Genomic DNA, 23,613 nt, shown 5'->3' with positions numbered 1-23,613 from the left:
TGAATATTACAGCTAAAATTAAAATAAAGAGAAAAGAAATACAATAAACCTATGCTATTCTTTAAAAAAAAATCTTGAAAGCTTCAAAGGAGCGAAAGATTGGGGAGACGAATTGCATGGAATAATTTTCCCGGAAATTTTGATCAATATTTTTCTGAAAATACCATGTTAACATCCGGTAACTTTTTTTTTTAGAAACTGTTGTCAAAGACGCTTTTCCATCTTCTAACTTGAAAAAGTATTAACCTGTTTGTTAAATGATCAACCATTTTCTTGAAATCTATTTCTGTGTAATGATGTATTTCATTTCTTGAATGTCTATCCAAATAGATCAACACACTGCGATAGACACGACAGAAAAGCGATGGACATCATATGAAAATGGCGGGGAATTGAGATGAAAATATGATCAATTAACGATGGCACAAAAGGAGGATGGGTCACACCATGCCAGCTATGATGACCTTCATATGATACATGACCTTCCTCCTCATGAAAGGGTACGAGATCTTTTAAAGTGTTTTCATAGAATTAGGCTATTGAATGCCTAAAAATAAATGCTGATCAACCAATCCTTGAGTAATAGTATATAAATGATTGGCTGTTCTTCGCTCTAAGACGCGTTCGCCCTTGACGCCGTTCGCCCTAGGTCCGTTCGCTGTTGATGCCGTTCGCACTGTGTCCGTTCGCCTTAATTTAATATATTAATTTATCTATTTTTGTGTATTCTGTTCAATTGAAAAATTTTGAAAGATACATATATAATTAATGAAAACAATACCACCCTTTCTACTTCTACATAATAATCACCATGGTTGACAGTAGTTTGATACAGTTAACGTTACATGTTACATCTCCGTATATATCTCATTTAGAGATCAAAGGATTGTGTTATGTAAATTGTTTAAAGATAGAATAGGTGATAATCATCTGCTAAGCTTCTGAATGAGCCAATTAAAGTCTTAAATTCTTTAATTGTTTAAAAAACACCAAGCGAATCATTATAAAAACAAAAAGACGGTTATCGACAATTTACGGCAATAAAATCTTACAATTATAATAATTACGTCTTTTTTGATGAAGGAAAAATGTATTATATACGAATAATTAATAAAAGTTTTAAGTTAAAAGTAAATGAAATTACTTATAATATGGTTTATTTATAAACAAGGAGCGAACGAGGTTTAAGGCAAACGATTATTTGGGCAAACGATAATTAGAGCGAAGGGACCTAGAGCGAACAGACTAAGGCGAACATGTGGATAGGGCGAACGCACCCGATACCTATATAAATAGTGCCTTTTTGGAAGGGTAAAAGTTGAAATTGACACCCTGAGAAAACCATTGTCAACGAATGTAAAGCGCCGTTAAGGTTTACGATGGTTTTCAAGGGGTGTCAATATCAACTCTTACCCTCCTAAAAATGCACTATTTATTTTATATTTGATGAATGTCTAAATTTTAATTTAAAAGAAAACTTTTCTGCTTTTATAAGCATATAAGTATATTTCCTTTTATGTTTGCATTAGAAATCTGCGACATTCAATTTTCTATGAATACACTTTGCTAATTCATGCGCTATGAGCACAAATATAAATGTCTTCATGTGTTTTGAGTATATTTATTTTTGTGAGATTAAATGAAACTTTCAGTCTCACATAACCAATTTGATAAGGCCAAAAAAAAAAAATATGTGTGTTTCCTATTTCATCAAATTTTAAAATAGGGTAGGTAGGTCGGCTTTTGTTTTTTTTTTTGTTTTTTTTTTTTTTAATGAGCTTTTAAGTGTTCCCCTTTCCTAGCATATGATTTTTCTATACAATAAGAAAATGTATTTTACAGGTGCCACAAATATAATATATATTAGTTATTAGTTCTATTTTCCTGGTCAACTGACATAACAGTAAACATTAATATCGTTGAATTCAGAAACAGAGGAAATTCTGGTTGATCAGACGAGAGCCTTAGAATTAAATCTTTTCAGTAATTAAAAAAATGAATACATAATTAATGGTTTAAGACTAACTTTAAAAATTCCATTTGCAATTGAACCGCAGCATTTTAAAATCATATTTATAATGTGAATGATTGTTGGGCCTATTCAAAGACTTAGGAAGTCTGCAGTCTCCACACCCAGAAATAAAAAAAAAACTTTGCCTCTGCTTTTTTCTTGTACATCTTTATATTTATTTATAACACATCACTGCCCTATGAAACTATTTATTGCATTGATAATTTAGCTAAAAATAACAAAGGATACCTTTCATCTATGCTGTCAATCTGCACTTAAAAATCTTTAAAACGCTTTGATAAGTGGTGTTTTCTATTGAATTATTACAAGCGTTTTTTGAACTCTGATTTGTAAAGACTGTATTGTTTAAACCAATTACGGTTGCTAATCTGGTTTTGAAATAAAAAGTGTCAGGGTCGGCGCATAAAAAATAGGGTCGGTCGGGAAACCGGAAACACACATATTTTTTTTTTTGCCTAAACAAGCTTAATATACATCTACTCAGGGTTGCCTCTAAGACCCGGGAGGCAGGGAATTTCCCCACCTAAAATGCCTTAATTACCCGGCTATTATTGCATTTCAAACACATTGTAGCCAGAAGCAAGACCCCCAGACCCCGGCCCTTCTACTTTTTCCATTTCCTCCTTCTACTTCAATTTTTAGAGACAACCCTGTCTACTCCTTAATAAAAAAGATTTTTCCTCTGAAAGTTTCTGGCACTGTATTGTATGTCGCTGAAGCAAACTAAATAACATGTTAATATGGCTGTTCCATGTACGTTTCATATCCCTGACTAAGAGCGTAACAATGGCTTTATAGCGGCGATACACAATATTTCATAAAAATAGACATCAGTATAAAAATAAGCATTGAATGCTTATTTTTGGATGCCATTATAGTCCTATGACACACCAAGTGGAGCAAACAAATTATCATACCGCGCTAATGCGCAGTATTCAATATGTCTGCACTACTTGATGTATCATAGGACCAAAGACATAAAAAAATAAGCATTCAATGCTTAATTGAAAGTCACAGATTTTCAATGCAAACATAAGGGGAACTATACATTAAATATAAATATTACTTAATGGTTAACTTTTAAGAGTTAATCTTCAATAGTTTTTAAATTTATTTCTATTTTAACTGCCTGAAAAAGTATTAAACATACAAAGATGAAGACAAAGATGAAGAAATAGTTAGATAATGTGGTTTTTTTTTTTTTAGTCTCCTACTCACAGAGAAACAAAGTCCTTGCATGACCTGCATCTTGCTGTCAAAAACTCGGAGGACAAAAGAGTGACAGAATTTCTCACCTCTGATGAGTCACAAATCAGAGCTCCATCAAAGGGAAAGACCACCAAAACAGACAATGTAAAACATATTCCTGAAAAGCAAAAAAGAAATTGTAAATGCGCTCACGGAAGACATGCATATTTTATTTCTTTAAATAAACTGAATTATGGATAACTTGCAGCACTTAAATTTATTTGTGTAAAAGTACATATTAACAAATAAAACTAAGAAGTGTAATATTTGAAGATTTTGTACTTGTGTGTATTGAATTATGACTAAAGTTAATGGGGGTAGAAATGTAGATAAAACAAATTAATCTTTGTATACTTTCAGGTAGCTGACTCTGAATTTGAGAGCACAGGTGTTCCCCTTCAAATTCAGGATGAGGCTGCTGTACTGGGGGATGTTGGGGGAGGACATTCCAATGACTCCTCCCAGACTGAGGTCGGGGAATCCCCCAGGTTACTGCTAGTGTCCACCAAAATCAGGAACAGTATCTACTTTCGACACAGTATCAAGCCAAGTGTTATCTTTGTCCAGTACAAGTATGACTCCATGACAACAGATGGAATTCTGGGTACAAAAAATCCTTCCTTTCTAGACAAAACCAATCATTAGTAAATTTATTTAGTCAATTGTGATATAGCATAAACTTTTTTTAAAATAATTTTTAGTGTAATTTTATATAATTTTTTAAAACCATGGAATGTCTGTAGTTGCCAGAAGTTTTTCTAAGCTATTGTAAGTATTGTTAGGAAGTCATTCATGTAAAATTGCAGTGATAATTTTGAAAGGTTAAAGATTTTTACAGGCAGTGCATGGATACCAACAAAATGCACAGGCAATCTGTATCAACATTTTTTAATAATTTAAATGAGTTATGATGTAATAATAAAATACCCTAAAAGAGTTACTCTGTGTTTGCCATCAAACAGTGTCTTCTTTATTAACTCTTATAGATTATAATGTATAATGATTAGAGTTGACTAATTCATTTGGTTAATTTTTCAGCCCTTGTGAATCAGACTCTGAATGAAAGGAAAGTGGACAGCATTGCCCTGATGATGAGCTGCTGTGGTCCTAACATCCAGATCTCTGGCAAGGATGACAAAGTAAGACCAAGCTCTTATTAAAAAAAAACTTGTGACTCCACATTTTAATGTCAATTTCAGTTAATTGATCCACATTGTAAAAAGAACTTTAGTGACCTCCCATTAAACTTCACTGCCTCCTCATCATAATGTGAACTTGATTGATTCCATATTGTAATGTAAAGTTTAGTTAATTGATCACCATTGTGAAAAGAACTTCAGTGACTCCCCAATTAAACTTCATTGACTTCAGTGCTCCAAGTCACACTCCATATTGTCATATCAATTTCAGTTAATTGATCCTTGTAAAAAGAATTTCAGCGAACTTCCATTCCACATTGTAAAATAAACTTCATTGAGTCCACATGGTAATGTAAACTTTATTGACTCCACTTCATAGACTTCACATTGTGATGTTGACTTCATTGACTCCCCATTGTAATGTTGACTTCATGGACTCCATCAACACTGTAATGTAGCCATACTATAATTGGATGTACATTTCCCTGAAAAGCAATCACTGAACAAAGTGCACAAATTATACATATGATTTATGTTGTCTTAAGGTTGCCTCGAAGGACACGGTATGTGAGAACCAGCAGGTCAAGGACTTTTTCCTAACCTTGGTGACCTCCCACTTGAACTTTGACATTGACTGTCCACACATAGACTTCCTGGCTTGTAACGCTGTCCTTCATCCAGACGGTCTTGCTATCATCAAGGAGCTGGAAAACCTCACAAAAGTACGCATGTCTCACCATACAACTGGTTATTTTGTTAATTTTGAAAAAGCAGGATACAGTTCAAGATATTTTTTCATTTCCATACTCATAATGCTGTTGTCCTCTTACTGTGATATAAAGTTTGTTCATTAACGTGATTGCTTATAGGTCAAGGTTACCATGTCTCGAGATATAGCAGGAAATGACAGCAAGCAGAGTAGCTCCGAGAACAAAATGTGAGTTAGTCATTGACATTGTGATCTGAAAATGCTGATATAATATGTATGTGACAGAACAAAAAATTGTGTCAAATAGATATGGTACAATTTTTGCCTTAAACTATGATTTTTCTAGTATGTTGTATTTAAAAATTTGATTGTTATATGTTTTCACATTCTGTAGTAATGTGGGAAAGTTATACTTTCGAATGGAGAAGCTGAGAGGTTTAAGTGGAAACAATCAACAGTCATTGGCAGGGTTTGAGAAAATTCAGACTGTAGGAAAAGGTAAGTAAGAGCAGCATCTAAGCTTCATATATGAACTAAACTAGATGAGAATCCAATAATTTTGATCCTGTGTCATAAAATCCCATAAGAGAAGCATGTAATTGAGTGTTCAGCTATTAATGTACCGGTAGTAGTTTCTCCGCTTCATTGACAAATTTGAATTTTAGGTGCCTATGGTGCAGCAGTACTGTACAGAAAGAAAGACGACGACTCACTGGTCATACTGAAGGAAATCAACATGCACGACCTGAACGCAGCGGAGCGACAGCTGGCGCTGAATGAGGTGAGAGCTAGAACTCTGTCAATGTACTGGTGTACATGAATCATGCAGGTTTGCAGTCATTTATAGTTAACTCCTCTTGCAGTTTAAAACTTATTACCGTCCAATATTTGCCTTTTAACAGGTGTCCATTCTCGCCATGCTGGACCACCCAAACATCATCAGCTACTACGACAGTTTTGAGGAAGATGGAGTTCTCATGATTGAGATTGAGTATGCTGATGGAGGGTATGCCATTTTCAAATTACTAACCATGCCTTCATTAGAATTCAACTATCCCTAACCTAGTAAAAACGACCAAAAGTTTTGACTCTCTGTATTTTTATTCCATTTTTAGTGTGAGATAGATTTGCATTTGCAGTGTTCTGGAGAGAGCTTGGTTTTATTTTTTTTTGTAGAACTCTTGCTCAAAAGCTTGCTGCCATGGCAACCAAGGACAAGAACATAGAAGAGAAGGAGGTTTTACAAATATTTCAGCAGATTGTGGCGGCCATTAGACACATTCATGAACTCAACATACTCCACAGGTAAAAATAGGAAACTTCATAATTCATTCATGAGTAAATTTGTTTATGTGTTTTTCCTTCTTTTATTTTCATGATGAGTCTCTGTAAATGCCTCAATAATTTGGTGTTGTTGCATCCAGACAAAATTTATACACTTGGCATTTCAAAATGTTTATGATCATAGTTAGATAATCTTTGACTTTGACAGAGACCTTAAAACGGCCAATATTTTCCTGACCAAAGAGGGAGTGGTGAAAGTTGGAGACTTTGGGATATCAAAGATGTTGAGCTCGGCAAACAAGGGAGCTAACACCGTGTTAGGAACCCCCTACTACATCAGTCCAGAAATGGTAGGTATAAGATAAAATTCAATTTTGGACCCTATGATATTCAGAGCTTAATAACTTCCAAACTTTAATTTTTTATAATAATTTTCCTAAAGAAAACAGATTATAAATGAAAAAAATTTAAAATAAATCTATCTTTAACTTGAAAAAAATCAAAAGAGGTGATATAGCACAAATGTATGTATATATTACAGCAAGAGTTTTAAGTCTGCAAATAAACATTATCCATATACTAGTAGATTGTTGTATTTTTGTGTACAGAAAATCTAAGTCATATGTCACATTCATGAACAATGATGTTTTCAGTGTGAAGGGAAGCCATACAATGATAAATCCGACATTTGGGCATTAGGCTGTATATTGTATGAAATGGCCTGTCTGCAGAAAACGTTTGAGGGATCTAATCTACCAGCTCTGGTCAACAAGATCATGAAGGTAAGAGGAGAGAGAGAGAGAGAGAGAGAGAGAGAGAGAGAGAGAGAGAGAGAGAGATTGTGTAACATTATCTGTCTGCACTTGCTTAAAATTTTGCTGTGATTTATGAAGGGTTTATTTTCAATGTAGGGACAATTTGCACCTGTCAAAGGTAACTACAGTGAGGAGTTCAAGTCCCTGATCATGGATATGTTAAAACAAGACCCTGATGAGAGGCCGTCAGCCAATGAAATCATGTATACCAGGCTCCCTGAGGTATGTCAGCGTTTTCATTTACTGTACTTTGTTAAGCAGAATTTCATTCATTTTCACACTATGGCTGAAGAAAGGATGTATCATTCAGGTTTTGCAGCATGATCGTTGCTCTTATTCTGATACCTTTGATCATTCATTTACAGCTGTTGAACAGGTTTGAGGATCCTGACACAGACGAAGAACTAAGTCTGTCCCAGGGAAATGTTAATGATCCAAAGTCCAAGAAAAAGCTCAGGTAAGGGGAGTGAACCCCTACTTCTCTAGTTCAAAACTCTTTCACTCCTTTTCCAATGTATTGTTTGTTGAATTAAATGAGAACTTTGAATGATGTGTTTATATTTTTGTTAAAATGAAAGTTTTCTAAACAGAATGTTATATTAAAACTTGCTTTGAAATTTTGATATATTTTTGTCAAGAATTGATGTGTATCATAATTGTACTGAGTTCCCTCCCCTGACATGTACTAATCTTGAGTGATTGTGGTTTCGTGTAGTCGTGCTCTGGACAAGCGGTAATACACTGGTTGTTGTGACCAATCACAATTCCTCTTATTGCTGTTGTTTGACATGAACAGTTTTTGTTAAATACAATTTTTCGATTTTTGTAATCTTTTAGGTTTTTAACAAGCTTTTTATTTATTATAAAGACTTATTTAGCAAAATTTTAGATTATTAAGAGATAAGGCAAAAAGCCTATGATTTGGTTCTCAAGGACAGCTGCAATATATCAAGGGTTTCTACATTGTTTAATTTTATTTGTCATATTAAAAAAGGGGAATTATTAAATTTCAATTTTAAGTAATTATGTAAAAACTAAAATTATTCTCTTGCAGTAAAAAACAAAATATTTGGCTGCCAGGTGCACACTATATTTTTAAATTTTTGGCTGGAGAACAAACACACAACATTTTTAGCTCAAATATATACAGTTGAACTGGATAATTTAAAGCAATATGAGTTGTATTTTTTAGAATTTTATTTTGCTGCAAGACCTGCTAATACAGGACGACATTAATTCAATTTTACTCCAATAAAGGCTTCTTACATGTAACAGCTTTTCCCACAAAAATACGGCTTACAGATATTTAAAACCATTATTTTTTTTGGTCATTTTAGAAGAAAAACACATTTTCGTAAAAAAAATTTCAACATGAAAATTGCAGCTCATATTGCTTTAAACATCAAAATCTCAAATACAATTGATAAATATTTAATGAATGAATGTAGATAATTATTATACACTTATTATCATTATGATACTGCCTGGAAATAATCCATACATGTCAAGAAATATTTTAATGTCAGATGCCTGCCAGCTGTTTTAATCTCAATATCTCAAAATCCTTTTGTATCTCAAAGTTTTTCTCATCGATCCTGATTGAATTTGTGATTGCTAGGTTGGACTGTGTACATATTGTAGCTTATATATTAAAAATCTATTCTGACAAAGAAATTAATCTATATACATGTATTGTTTACAAATCACCATTTTTTTTTATAGATTTCACATGAAGCACTTTGTATATGATGATTCATTCACATGTGAATCACTGCTTTTATAGGACACCCAAGATTAAAATGATCAAAAAAAGCCTAATGCTTTTACTGCTTGCAATGATTAAAAAAATATCAAGAAAGACATACTGTACATTTGTCTGTTTATAGAAATGTGTGTTAAAAAAATACCAGTACTATAAAAGTGTGAAAATATATGCCATTGTTTCTTATTGTTGAAAGAAGCCTCTTATTTGTAAATTTGCATGTATAAAATGTTCCATGTATTTTTTGTTTGTTTCTTACATGTCTATGTAACTATGTATTTGTATGCCTGCATGAAACTGCTTTAAATAATATATTTACTATACATTTTCCCCCATTTGTGTATAACAACCTTTTTGTGGATGGGAAAAAAAAACCCAACTTGATTTGGTAGATGAAGCGCTTTTATCAGAGTCCAACTGTTGGCCATTATTTTTCAGGTCTGTGTTTTTCTACTTTGAGAGCTGCACAGCTTCCATGACGCCAATAGAACTTCCTCCAAAGATTAAAATCCGACATGTAAGCATACAGGGCCGGGAATTGGGGGGGGGGAGTGTCATACATGTATATATTTAGACCTGTCTCTTTTAGAATTTCACAAAATAATTGTATCGATAATGTACCTCCCTTCTGCAGTCATTAAGGAACAGTGTAATCTTTCTCTTTTTGATTTTAGGCTGCAGTGGGTGAAGATCATGTGATTGTTGTCACCACAGAGAAACAAGTCTACTCTTGGGGGTCAGGGGACAAAGGTCAACTGGGTCACGGGAATACGGAGAGTAAAATGAAACCAGAGCTGGTTCAGTCGCTGAATGGCAAATCCATATCAAGGTAATGAACTCATGTCAGATTATTCTTTACTTTTTGGGCTTATTTTCAGGAAAAAGATTTTAATTCTGTAAGACCAGAGATACAAAGTTTAACTGTCAAAGGAATTCTGCATTGTCTGAACAATATTTGATACTTCTTGTACCAAATTTCAGTGTATTTGAGGCAGATTTCAGGGACATACATGTATTCTTCCTACATAATGACAATGTAATTGATGTTTTTTGTTACAGGGCTTGCTGTGGGGAGGGTTTCAGTATATTTGCCAGTGACAATGGCATTGTTCTGACCTGTGGGGATGGGACCAGTGGTTGCCTTGGACATGGGGACACCCTCTCCTGTTACAGACCGCGCCTCATTGAGACCCTGCTCAGGTAACAAAAAATTCTCATTCTATCGTCTCACAGCATAACGGATACATGTATGTCAAATAAATTACTGGAAAACATCTAAATGATATGTCGTACAGTATAGATATGTAAGTCATTTAAATACTGGAAAATATTTTATTAATTGTTCCATCCAATAGCTTGTATATGTATTTCATTTAGATACTGGAAAAAATTATCTGGAGCTCTTTATGCGTGCATAAATCTCAGTATAGTAGTTTGGATGTGATTGCTATCATCAGTACATGTATTTAAATATGAATGTGATTGCTATCTCCATTTTAAGTATAGAATGGTTGTTGTTTCTGTTCTTGTTTGGACGTAATCGTTATTTCTGTTACAATTTGCATGTGATAGCTATATCCTTGTTTATGCATAGATATTTTTCTGTTTTTGTTTGGATGTAATTGTTATTTCTATTACAGTTTGGATGTGATCGCTATCTCCTGTGGCAGTAAGCATGTCGTTGTGGTGGGCAGTGAGGGAGAGGTTCTGACCTGGGGGTGTGGGGCTGACGGACGTCTCGGGCTGGGCACCGAGGACAACCAGTAAGTCACTGACCATCAGTTACCTGCCCTTGTTTCTTCCATTCTGGTATTATGTATGCAAAACAAACTTGGCATTCACGACCAGATCCAACAGAAACATCTTTAAAATCTGATTATTATTTTTGAACAGGTTAATCCTTTCAGAATAAGAATTTCATAACCTTCAAACATATTTGTTTATGATAAAGATGACAATGATATAAGTTTTATCAATATTTCCCTGACACCTTTGATTATCATGATTATTTGGAGAAGGTTTACCTGTTGCCTAATCCATTTCATTACTCAATAAAATATGTTTTAAATTATACCTTTGATTATGTGGTTTTTAGAAATATTATAATCAACTATTATTCAATTTTAACAAGTGATGAACTTGATGACCACTAATTTTAGAGACAATACCTATGCTGATAAACTTTTACATATATGAAAACTTGCATGGAATGAGAAATATCGGTGACAAAGACATTCTCAGGAATCTCAAAAAATCATCTTGCCCTCAAAAGTTGGTTTACAGTAGCCTATACTGACACTATTAATTGTAGCTGCCAGCCCCAGGAGCTGAGGATTGAGGAGCCAGTGGTGATCAGGGACGTATTCTGTGGGGTGGACGGTACTATGTTCCTGACGGACGTGGGGAGTGTGTATGCCTGCGGTAGTAATTCGGACAACAAACTCGGCCTCAACAACAGACAGGGCTTTATCATGGCCATGAAGAATATCTTCACTAAGGTCTGTGTTCTTAGAATTAAGATCCTATTTTGTTAGCTTTTAAAGGCAGTTTTGTGCATTGGTTATCTAATTTATCAAAGATTTTTAGCTTTTAAAATTAAAATATTTTAGCTTTTGTATCCATAATTTGTTTCCAAATTAGACTTGTTTATGGTTTAAATAAACTTGAAAATTAGTACAAGGACATTATACCAGCACTGGTTGTTTCTAATGTTAAGCTTGTCAGAATGATTGTGATTTAATCCTTACAGACAGAGGTCGAGGGGTCAAATGTCCCGACCCCGGTGAGGGCGTTGGCCAGACATCGAGTACTGGGGATTTCTATGGGAGTGTGTCACACCGCCGTCATTGTGGAGCCCGGTCACATCTATACCTTCGGTAAAAACAGTGAGGGTCAGCTGGGGATTGGTGACACAAAACCCTCGCGGGCCCCAGTGGAGGTCAAGGCCATGTTGGAGAGTGTGGTAAACGTGTGTACATACAGGCACTTGTGTTAGCGTGTGTAGCCACTGTGTATGGGTTGAGTAAACTTTGAAAGGGTTTTAGCAATAAGTTTGGATATTAATTATTGTCATAGACAATATGATGTTCTGTTTTCTTAAATCTGGCATTTTTTGTTAGTAACACTGTGATTTTGGCTCTTTTTTTCTCTATTCTTTGATGGAGTTTACTTCAACATAGGGAACAAATCTTTACAAATATAATTGCAATGAATTCTGATAAAAGGATTGTAAAGAATTTTTGATGTATGAACTGTCACTGGTTGTGGGTAACACTTTTTTATTAGCTCTTTCCTTCCCATGTTGTTTAGTGATGCTAACTTCTACATAAATGATTCTGTCTGTAGAGGGTACAGTGTGGGAACCATTACACAGTGTGTAGCACCACCTCCAACGAGCTGTATTACTGGGGACTCAGGAATAAGACTCCAGTACAGACATACTTACAGGACAATGACTCCAAGTCCAGCACCACCGACAGCTTTGTCAACAACAATGACCTTCGACTGGAGAGCGTGACCCCGAGGTCAGGGACCACCAAGGCCAGTCACTCCCGCCAGCCCAGCCTGACCAGTGTGACGAGCGCCACCAGTAATAAGGATTCCATGCACGGTCAGTACCAACACACCCAAAGAAATTTAAATTCCCGACAAGCTTTCCTAATATGTGTATAGAGAAACCAGATGAGCATATGTTGTAATTAATTTTACTATTTTGTTGTTTGCACTTGAGATAAATGCTCCAAAATCTGTGATTTAATTGATTTTTTAGGCTAGTCTGAAAGACAACTTTTCCAATCAAAACTCTTTACATTCATATACATGAATGTCAACTTTAACAGATTCCCGCTATCTACAATGCATGGCTTTACATCTGCTTTGTGTTCACAGATGTCAAAGAAACATAGAAAACTATAAAGGGGCTTGGTCACGATTTTTGTCAAATTTTATTTTTGTGTTTTTATTACGGGTATCTACAAAGCTTAGGCATGCATTTCTAATGACAGAATGAAATTTGAGTGTCAGCTGTAGACTTATAACCAAGATACAGGGCTCACACTTCTTTGTTATGTAAACAAAGCTTGTGCCCTGTTTTTGTTTACATAGGGTCAATATACCAGTAAAAAATCTTTTTCAAGCTCATTTGTCTATCTTTTTATTTATTTTAAGCATAAATAAACAGTTCCTACTGTTTAACACATTCATTTAGGCCTAAAACAGGAATTTTCACTTTAACATTCAAAATGTAAACAAACGCTTTGTTTACATAACAAATAATTTCAAACTCTGTAACTCACTTATAACTCAACAAATGACACTCAAATGCCTACTAAAGCATTGTTAATATTAATTAAAATTGAAAAAATTGTTTTTGACCAAAATCATGACCATGCCCATTAATTTTTGTTTTTGAATACATGTATTTCAAAGAACAAAAATTTGATGCATTGAACCATTTGCTTCTTTTGATTGACTGTTAAGGAATATACCGAGTAAACAACTTATCACATCAAAGCCTTAAACCTTATTTTGTAACTCATTATAGGGTCCCAGTCATCAGTTCAAGGTGAAATTGAAAGGGAGGCTGTCACTCTGATGAAGAGCCCCGCCCACCGGCGTCAGACCAGTATAGACAGCGTGGCAAGCATAGCGAGTTTGACTGATAGCGGTCTCCCCAGCTCCACTGCCAACACCCCCCAGGAGACCACACCCCAGGGACCCATGGGCTTCAGACCACTCAGTGAGTGTGATTCAAAGGCCTTTTTATCTGTTTTAGAGAGGTTATTGCCACAAGAAAAGACGACTCAGGTTTTGTGATATTCTTTTCCAAAATTTTTTTGATTTCTTCTATACTTCATATTTTTTATAGTGTATTAGTGCTTTATAGTATGTTACAGTATTCTAAAAGTAAGTTGATATCAAACGACATTTTGTTTACTAGGTCAAGTATCTTCCTAATCTCATTTACTTATATTTGAATATTATCATATCAAACAGGTTTTTAATAGCACAAGATTTTAGGCAACATTACCAAATTCTCAAATAATCAACTTCTGCAATTTCCTTATACAAATGACTGTTTGTAATGATGCATACGTTTTAACACCTGTCTACTTTAATTTCAGGTAGTGTCAGAAAGCGGACACCCAGTGAGGGCAGTCTAAAGCCCGAGTCTGAGCACGGACCTCCAGACAACTCCGAGATCATATTCCCTCCCATGCATCTAATGAAGTACTTAACATGTCTTACAACCATTTGATGACAATTTATTGTGTATTTATAGTATGACAGCAGAATTTGTTCTGCTTGTAAATGATTTTTGAAAATTCTATAGTCTGTCCAATAAAAAAGTAATATTTTTGTACTGCCTCACTCTATCATATACCACAAATTAATGTGATTCAAAAACATGTATTCTATTATGGCAATGACCTAACATGTTGAATATCAGACAGACAGTAGATTTGTATTGCTTTTGTAGAATACTCAAGTCCGGCGATGAGATGTTGACCATCAGTGGATTCTTCTGTCACGGAGAAAACCTCTTCATTCAGATGGAAACAACAGCACCTCCACCCAGACGGAAAAAGCGAAAAAAAATTGGAATCAGGTAAAAGCCCAGCTATAATAGAGCAAGACACAGTATTGATTATAATAAGGTCAAGGGTTTTCAGTTTGATTTTGTAGCTAGTTTGATTTGGTTTAATCTTATACATCTTTAAAAAATGCATTAGAAGCCTCCATATGGGACTTTATTTACATGTATCTTTTAAAAAAAAACGAATAGAATTTACATTTTGCCTTTCTTAAATTCATTATGAACCAGCATAGCTTTACTGCTTTACAATTTGTTTAAACAGTCAGGCTGCCATCTGTAAGTCATGAGTTCCAGTTCAGCTGGGGCTCTAAAAGTTTTTAAATTAATCAGTTGTATAAGACCTCATTTATCGCTTTTGAGTTTATCCACCTAACTGAATGTCCATGAAAGTGCAGTTTTTTAGATTTCAAATTTTACAAATTTTATTAATAGGATAATTGCATTGTCCACAAATTTCTGTATCCTTGAAACTATGATTTTCACTACATCTATGAAAGTGATGCTTCCAATGACACCACAGTACATATTTACCAATAGATTAAATAATATATGTACTATTGTCTTAATGAATCACTGTGATGGAATAAATGGACTCTTGCTTTCCAGGAAGCGGTTCAGTGGTAACACGCTCAATGTTCCCGCAGAGACCCAGGCCCTGTACACAGCCTCCAGTAGGGAGGGCGGGGATGAATACTCATCAGAGGCCTCGGAAATCGACACTCAGGGCACTGTAAGTTATCGGATTTACCTAGGAAATGAAGCTTACCATGCATATTTTTATGGTGGATAAAAGTTCCAACAGAATAATTTAATTGAAAACTGCAGCAGGTCATGAAGCACACTGATGCAAAAAATTTCTGTTTAATTAATTTGTGTATTATTCCATGCATCACTAAAAAAATGTAATTTATTTCACATTTAATATTTTATTTTAATGAAAATAATTAAAATTTTTAAATACCCTAAAATTAACAATGAAATAGTAGCTATCAGTTTGTAGTGGTTTATGCAGTTTGTGAAAATTTTGTCGGAGGTGAACTTTTTGGACCAATCAAAAGCAATGTTTCATCAATGATTTTAAATGAATCATCAATAAACCAATTTAATTCGCGATGATGTTATTTTGCAATTTAACAGAGATAAACTGGTTTATTGTGACTTATTTTTGAAATCAAGATGTAAATTACCTGAAAAATGAAATACCAAAGACATTTATGAACGTTTTTGTGGAGAGAAATATTGGTAATGACAAGGCCCTTGTGCACTTCACTAAATTTCTGGCAAGAAAAAAGTTGGTTTACAGAAGATTATTGTTGTAGCCACCACATTTTTTTTTCTCAAGTAGCAATAATAAAGATCCTCCACACACCTGGGAAAAGTTCTGCGTACAAACCTGAACTTCTAAATTACTTAAATATATGGATTTCTAGCATGTGTTCGACTTGAAAATGACAGGAAAAAAATTCAATTAAGGTGAAAAAAACAATTTTTAGCTCACCTGAACCGAAGGTTCAAGTGAGCTTTTTAGCTGCAGGACTGTAGCTCCCGGTTTGAAAAAATTCGGATGGACGACCTGGGGTCGTCCATCCGAATTTTTTCAGACTGGGGTCGTCCATCTGAATTTTTTCAGACAGGGAGCTACAGTCCTGTAGCTAGTGAGCTTTTCTGATCACCTGTTGTCCGTCCGTCCGTCCGTCCGTCCGTCTGTAAACTTTTCACATTTTTGACTTCTTCTCTAGAACCACTGAGCCAAATTTAACCAAACTTGGTACAAAGCATCCTTATGGGAAGGGGATTCTAAATTGTTAAAATAAAGGGCACAACCCTTTTTAAAAGGGAGATAATTGCAAAACTGCGAAAATTGGGTGGATGTCTTAAAAAATCTTCTTCTTAAGAACCACTGCACCAGATATGCAAATATTTACACAAAAGGTTGTATATATAGTGAAGATTCTAAATTGTAAAAATCGCTGTCCCCGGGTCAATACTGGGGTCCTAAGAGGGGTTCAAAGTTGATTAAAAATGACAAATTAAACATAGAAATATATGGGGGAAATGTTTTTAAAAATGTATTCTCAAGGACTACAGTGCTAAAATTAGTGAGATTACTATACAAGTACCCTAAGATAGTGTAGATTCTAAACTGTGAAAACCATGATCCCCGGACTATAATACTACGTACGGCTCCAAAATATGTTCAAAGTTTAACATAGACTTATATAATGGGAAAATGTTTTTAAACTCTTCTTTTTAAGAATTACAATGCTACAGTTTGTGAGATTACTATGCAATCATTATAAGATAGTGCATATTTTAAATTGTTTAAATCATTTTTTATTAAAAGAAGTATTAAAAAAAAAAAAGAAGTAATTTCCATGATAAGTTTATCATAGTTAACTTATCTGGAAATACATGTGTATGTTTATAGACTAGTTTTTTGTTTTTTGGGAATTTCGATCCCCACATCAATTACTCACATATCGGGATCCAAGTGATCGGGATCAAAGATCATAAATTCAAACAGCTTCAAAAAGGTGTGGATCTTAGTTTTTACGAAGTTTTGATTCACAAACACACAGTTAGGAAAGATAAAGGAACAAAAGATAAAAAATGGTTATGGAAAAAGAGTAGGAATCATTGATAGACTTTATCAACTATATATAGACTTTCCATGTTTTTTGAGATAGTCTATAAGACAGATGATCGATGAGAATGCAAAATCTAACATGCCTAATGTCCTCATCACACCTGCAATATTTTTATTTGATGAATCGATAAAGAAGCTTTTAATGATTGAAATACAAAACAGATGCCAATATCATCTTTTAATTATTAAACGAATATTTTTAAATTTTTTCAGTGAAATGAGATTTTTTTTTACTGCAAATGGGTATTTTAAAGCTTAAAATTCAGTCTCATTTGATGTGTAAAATAACTATGAATAAAAACATGCCAAAGATAAAATTGTTTCTTCTTTTTTATGTATTGTTTAATATATGGCAAAATCTGGAAATTTATGAGTTTTACAATATTCATTCAGAGTTCACTTCATAATAACCCTTTCAAAATAAAATGATTCAAGGACTATTGTTCAGGTGAGTGATTTGTGGCCCAAGGGCCTCTTGTTTAAATTGTACTACTATTCATGAAAATAAAAGTCCCAGCAGTATTCGAACACGGGACCTTCAGATTGACAGATTGAAGCTACACCCATGGCGCCCATGACTTAGACTGCATCTTTTGGCAATATTAACTGTTTCACCTTGCGTTCAAATGGCCATGTTGTGACGCACCGTCATAAAAAGCAGAAGTCACAGGGTGTCGAGGATCCTTAAAAAGTGTAAACCATAACTATTTTCTTTAAATTTTTAGGTTCCTGCCTGGATTAAGAATGAATTGAGATTTAGTGAACAAGAGTCAAAGGATGATGGTAATGAAGCCGATGATACAAGCGACCAATCAGATGATACGTTACATAGAAGGGTCGTCGACAGCTCCATGTCTAATATTCAAATAAACAAGAACTTGGCCCCAAGTAAGTTCATATTCATTACTGTTTACATTATAACATTCAACCACTGTTTTATTAAACATTTTTCCTTTTTGCTTTATGTATACAAAATTTAAGGAGTGAAAACAATATTATTTTGTATTTTGTATTCAATCGAAACAAATTCCATGCGGGAACAGTATTAAGAGTAGCTGTAATTGACAGTAGAAGTAATTGTGTATTTGTGACACCATCTGTCTGGACCTGTGCACACTGTTTCTTTAAATTTTAGATCCAGGAATTATAGAGATAAGCCCAAGAGACAAAAAGAAAGAACAGACAAATGAACCCAGTTCCACAAATACGGTATTCAAGGATTTTTCAAAAATGTTTTTTTATTTCAGTTTTAATGGATAATAGCATTGCCAAAGTGAGATGGTATATAAATACACCAACATAACTTATAGAAAATAACTATTTTATTGTGAAATGTTATTGATTATTGTTACAATTCTGTCAACTCCTTTCTTCCTACAGTCCAAGTTGGTGAAGGTCCAGGATTTCTCGCGTCGCTCAATATCCACAAACAGCACGGAAAGCGAGATTGACTGCTCCACTGATAATGGGTAAGAGAGGGAATTTACATTATTGTGAATTATAAAAAAACAGATATAAATCAAAGATTTGAGGGGAAAATTTTTCCTAATAATTTTGGGCTTACTGAAGTTAAATCTGTTATTGAAAAGAAATAAAAGCACAGATATTAAACAACTCATTTAATCAAACTGATTAAAAAAAATTTTTTTGTAAGAAAACATTTTGTCCATTGATGGTATAAGTGATTTTACCCATTCTTTTATGAATGTTCAGGAGTAAAAAGGTTGGAGATTCTGTTGGACTCAGGAAAAGCTCTCAGCCCACAGCCAAGAAACCCCCACAAAACAGACTCCCTCCTGGACCCCAGCGGCCGGTCATCAGGGGCAAAGGTCAAACAAGAACAAGAGGGTAGGTAACTGATTGTGGGAGTTTAGGTTTCACTTGAAGGAAGGAGAGTTTCTTGTTTGCCTTTTATGATTGAGTTTTTCAATGTTCAAGGTTCAATACCTTTAAACAATTAGAGTAAGTGGGTTTTATGTATTGTTATAAAGTTATAGATCACCTATGCTTGTAGAAATGACTTGTCTTGGAAAGAAAAACTGGCAGCTCGAGGCTTTGTCTCGGATGTCACAGTGAAAAGAAAACAAGAGGCACTGCAGGTAAAACAGAACTCTTAGTCTTCTCTCACCAAGCACCTGCTTAAAAAAATAGCTAAAAGCAAGCAGCACAGACAGAGACTGTGAGCAATAAGAGACACAAAAATTATACCGTTTTGGATTTCCTTTCAAATTTGCAGTAGTCAAAAGAAAAAACCTTCAAAAATAAAGTATTTTATATCCATGATTCAATATAATTCACAGAATGAGCTAGAAATCACGCGTGAGGAGAAGAAGAAGGCTGAGGAGAAGTTGAGGGAGATGGAGGAGGAACACAAGTATCAGCGAGAGATGGAGAAGAGAGAGCTGGAGCGGAGGGCACAGGTAAGGAAGGACAGAAAGGGACATAACTCAGTAAAGAAAGAGGAGTTATCTGTCCTAACAGAGAGTTTTAGTTGGAAGTTGGAAGTCCTCTTAATAAACCTGGAATATATTTATTGCCAGAAGTAAAACTTATGATACCTAATGTATCATTAGGAATAGTTGTTGCTTTGGGTATTTGTAAAAGAATACAAGTTCTAGAAATTGATGGGTATAGTACTGCATATTTTTCTAAATGTGAATGGTGGTTGCACTGGTTTCAGGAGAGAGAGAAGAACTTGGAGGCCCAGATACAGATGCTGAAGCAGCAGTTAGAGTCACACTGCTCCCAGCTACAGGACAACCAGAAGTTACTCACCTCTTTACAGGTGAGTGCTCTAAAGTTAACCCCCCCCAACCTCCACCCCTCTCACCCCTCACACAGGTTACCTCCAGGGCAATCATGCACAAAATACTTTTACCTACTCTCAGGTCAGTGTCAGCAGCTGTCAGTTTTGATTTGTTCAAAGCAAATGTGTAGTTGTTAATATATTTGGGGAGGGGGGGGGGGGAGGTAGGGCTTGTAAATCTGTGGAATGATTTGGTTTTGATACCTCTTTTTCACAAACTCATATATACATGTATGTTACACCTTTTACATGTATGACCCCAAACATGAAATTCTGTCAAGTAAATATGGCACAATCCAGGAAAATTAATCCCTCTCTAAATCAAATTATTTTGTTGAATTTCTGGTTTGGTTTTCTTTCAGAGTGAGCTAACTAAAGTGAAGGGCCGAAATCATTCCAACCCTGACAAAGACAGTCGTGTTTGTGCAGTCATGTGATCAAATCATGTGTATCATTAAATGTGTCATGTGACAATTGCATGAATAATATGATTAGTCATGTGACCTAAAGTAGTATTACATACCGGTATGTAATTGAGCATATGACGAATTGATGTGTTCATAATTGTAACAAAGCATGTACAAAATTGGTTATTTTTCCCATTCTACAAAGTATTCAATTTGTGCCTGTTTGAAAATCAATCAACCAGCACACTTATCATTCTTCATTTCAAATCAATGGTATTGCTTATTTATATTTATTTAACTTAATTATTGAACTTAAACCAAACTTTGTTATATATGAATATAGTGAAAGAGTTATAAGTTATACTCGTTACTGTTGTTAGATAACTTGTTGTGATTGATGTATTTGTTGGCAATTTTGTTTATCACCGTTTCGTTATCTTATTTTTACACCAAAACCATCACCAACTGATTTTCCCCATCATTGATCTATCAGCAAGTCTGATTCTCAAAGTGTCCGCCCACAAGCTAATCATCAGCTGGGTCCCAGCTCTGCCAATAATCACAGACTTATGGTCGTTGAGTACTTATATAATCTGTTGGTGTTTATGCCAGCGGGCTGGTATAGCCAACTAATAATTAATCCCCCCAAAGTACTTAAGGACCCATCATGCATCATTCTGTGTCCAATAATGAGAGTCGCTGGGATTGTTTTATACAGGGTATCCACAGTGGTGACAGAATCCAATCTATTCTGATCTGAAAAGGCTTTTTTTAGCTCTCAATTAGGTTTACTATTATTTTTACACTTTGAATATGATATACATTTCGTCATAGGTTTTTCCGTCCCAACTTTATTTTCTTTTTAATGATATTTATGTCCTTGGTAATAGTATTTTATACTGTATCTGCCACAAAAACTCCATTTTTATATAAATAAGATCTCAATACAAATCCAGTGCATGTACATTTCTTCCATTCATGATATTTTACTGTCAGTTTTAAAATTGTGCACCAACATTTTTTTAATGGATATTTTAAATTATATTTAACATAACTTTATAAAATGAATTTTTTTAAGCTGTAATTTGTTTTCAGTTTCTCATGTAGAAATGGGTATATGTACTAGCATTCTTGGTTTTTTTGTGATACATATGTATAATTTATGAAATTTATAGCTTATATTGTGTAAAGATAATCAATTTACTTTTCACTCCAATGGAGACTAAAGAAACTATGTATTTGGTAAATGTAGATAAAACTCTTATTTGTTTTTACATACTTTAGTAAGCAAAATTTGGTGATGTTTTGTTTGCACTGCAAGTTATAAAACCTTTATGTCCTGAAAGGTAAAAGTTCGATAAAATCGATAAGTGATTGCAAAACGTGATACATGTACTAGACAAAGTTTATGACCTTTTTTCACTGAAATAAAATGTTTTATTTTGCAATAGTGTGAGTAATGTTCTCATTGCACAGAAAGAGGAACTGGTGATTAAGGCCTGGGTGATTAGAGACCTGGTCAGTGAATTAAATGACCTAGTTCTCTCCAGCCTACTACAAAGGTCTTTGTTTTATTCTTTGGAATGTATCCATACTTATATTCTCAATCAAATTGAAATTTCATCGTCCTCCACCCCCAACCCCACCCCCCCCCCAACCCAGTTCCAGATACGCCATTCGAACATCGGGGAGCGGATGGAAGATTTTAAATATTTTTTTAATTAGATAGTATACTAGTATATACTACCATACCAGAGTACTTTACTTTTGTAAGGTAGGAACAAATTAAATGTAAACAAAATAAATTGCTGACGCGGGTAATGTAACATCTTCTGCAATGGTGACTGCCTTAGCATTGGGAAGAACGAAACGACAATTTGCAATTCTTCTAAAATCATTTGCATTATTCATATAAAGCAAATGATGTAAATTTAATTATTGACAATCAGTATTGTACATAGAACTCTGTCAGTTTTCTCGTCTGTACTCTCTCTCTCTCTCTCTCTCTCTCTCTCTCTCTCTCTCTCTCTCTCTCTCTCTCTCTCTCTCCAAATGTTCATAAAAAGTAAATATCTAAATTTTTGGTAGAAATATGTGAAAATAGAGAAAGAGAGTAAAATGGTTATATACTTATGAAAACATATGCGTACAGAATATACCCTTCAAAATATCACGTGATTCTGTGATGGACTAGTAGATTTATGTTACTCTTACATAAATACGTACACAGATTTCTGTTTTGGAACACAACTAGGGTTCCAATGTTTGCCGAGTGTCGTGAGCCGCTGGATTTATTGTCTCTCCAGTACTTCTGTCTGCCATAAGAGAGTGTTTTGAGGTAGTGGAAAGTGATCAGCGCTGACAAATGGAATAAAATATAACCGTGTCTTCACAAGTACATGTATACCCTTTTACGAATGTTAGCTTTTACTTTGTGTACATGTATGATTGAAAGGATCGAGATACAGCTAAAAGAACGCTCGTATTTACGCTTGTCGATTTTTAATTATAACAAAATATGCCAAAAAGTAATCAAATAATGCAAATGTTGATGGTGTACAACTTATATATGTGTAAGTAAGAAAGTGCTAAAATTTATTATATTGGTTTATTGATTGATTGATTGATTGATAGATCGATCGATTGATTGATCAGTTATCTTTTTTTGTAATTAGTTGCGAGTTTCAGTAACTTTTCCCGGCCAAAAAAAAAATATTTTTCAGAACGTGGCTCCCCTTGAAATTTCTAATATTTTTTTCCTGGATTCACACCTGATGCTTGCTCTCCAAACCATGCAGACAAGCAAGCCCATACCGAGCACTTTGTCAACTTTGCCGAACAAGCATTGAGACTACGAGATAAATTGTGAACAGTTATATAAAATATAAGATCTACACAACTGTATCGAGTGTATAAGATACATGTACAAGATCTGAACTGCCATCTTTCACTGAGACTGCTAGGCGAGATTTTTACTATCACCAGGACTTTAAGACGGCGAGAATGTACAATTATACAAAAATCCCATGTTATGATCGAGACAACGATACAATATTTTTGCAATTAAGACTTTATGATGAAAGTAAATCATAACAAACACCCTCATGTAATCAGCAATTTCTGGATACCCTTCTTTCTAAGTACACAATATTGCGTAAAAATGAAGAA

The 23,613-nt window shown here is 34.5% G+C and overlaps 1 protein-coding gene across 4 annotated transcripts; it reads left to right on the top strand.

Annotated features, from left to right (window-relative positions):
* The first annotated feature begins 166 nt into the window (after positions 1-166).
* On the top strand, positions 167-21,895 carry LOC128184484 (uncharacterized). 4 transcript variants are annotated; one of them, XM_052853986.1, is made up of 35 exons: positions 167-238; positions 331-500; positions 3,239-3,385; positions 3,641-3,884; positions 4,319-4,419; positions 4,965-5,141; positions 5,289-5,356; positions 5,523-5,626; positions 5,794-5,909; positions 6,031-6,134; positions 6,305-6,433; positions 6,621-6,762; positions 7,066-7,194; positions 7,324-7,449; positions 7,593-7,684; positions 7,943-7,960; positions 9,428-9,506; positions 9,664-9,818; positions 10,049-10,189; positions 10,630-10,752; positions 11,301-11,487; positions 11,739-11,951; positions 12,335-12,599; positions 13,533-13,727; positions 14,113-14,218; positions 14,469-14,597; positions 15,192-15,315; positions 17,958-18,120; positions 18,368-18,441; positions 18,613-18,701; positions 18,946-19,080; positions 19,247-19,331; positions 19,533-19,652; positions 19,913-20,017; positions 20,401-21,895. In XM_052853986.1, the coding sequence occupies exons 2-35, from the start codon at positions 420-422 to the stop codon at positions 20,473-20,475; spliced, it is 4,341 nt and encodes a 1,446-aa protein (XP_052709946.1). In that variant the 5' UTR covers positions 167-238; positions 331-419; the 3' UTR covers positions 20,476-21,895. The 4 variants fall into 4 exon arrangements, with proteins under 4 accessions (XP_052709946.1, XP_052709945.1, XP_052709948.1 ...); XM_052853985.1 differs by having other exon boundaries at positions 11,739-11,957; XM_052853988.1 differs by lacking the exon at positions 7,943-7,960.
* Positions 21,896-23,613: the final 1,718 nt, after the last annotated feature.

The sequence above is a fragment of the Crassostrea angulata genome, chromosome 5, assembly GCF_025612915.1.
Source record: "Crassostrea angulata isolate pt1a10 chromosome 5, ASM2561291v2, whole genome shotgun sequence".
NCBI classification, from domain to species: Eukaryota; Metazoa; Mollusca; class Bivalvia; order Ostreida; family Ostreidae; genus Magallana; species Magallana angulata.
Note: the sequence above shows the minus strand (reverse complement) of the source record. Positions and strands in the feature narration are given on the sequence as shown.

Bases quoted from the DNA above. Each gene is read 5' to 3' on its own strand.
- LOC128184484 (XM_052853985.1), top strand. From the start codon at position 420: ATGGCACAAAAGGAGGATGGGTCACACCATGCCAGCTATGATGACCTT. The intron at 5,142-5,288 runs GTACGCATGTCT...GATTGCTTATAG, and splicing joins AGCTGGAAAACCTCACAAAA to GTCAAGGTTACCATGTCTCG. The intron at 6,763-7,065 runs GTAGGTATAAGA...TGATGTTTTCAG, and splicing joins ACTACATCAGTCCAGAAATG to TGTGAAGGGAAGCCATACAA.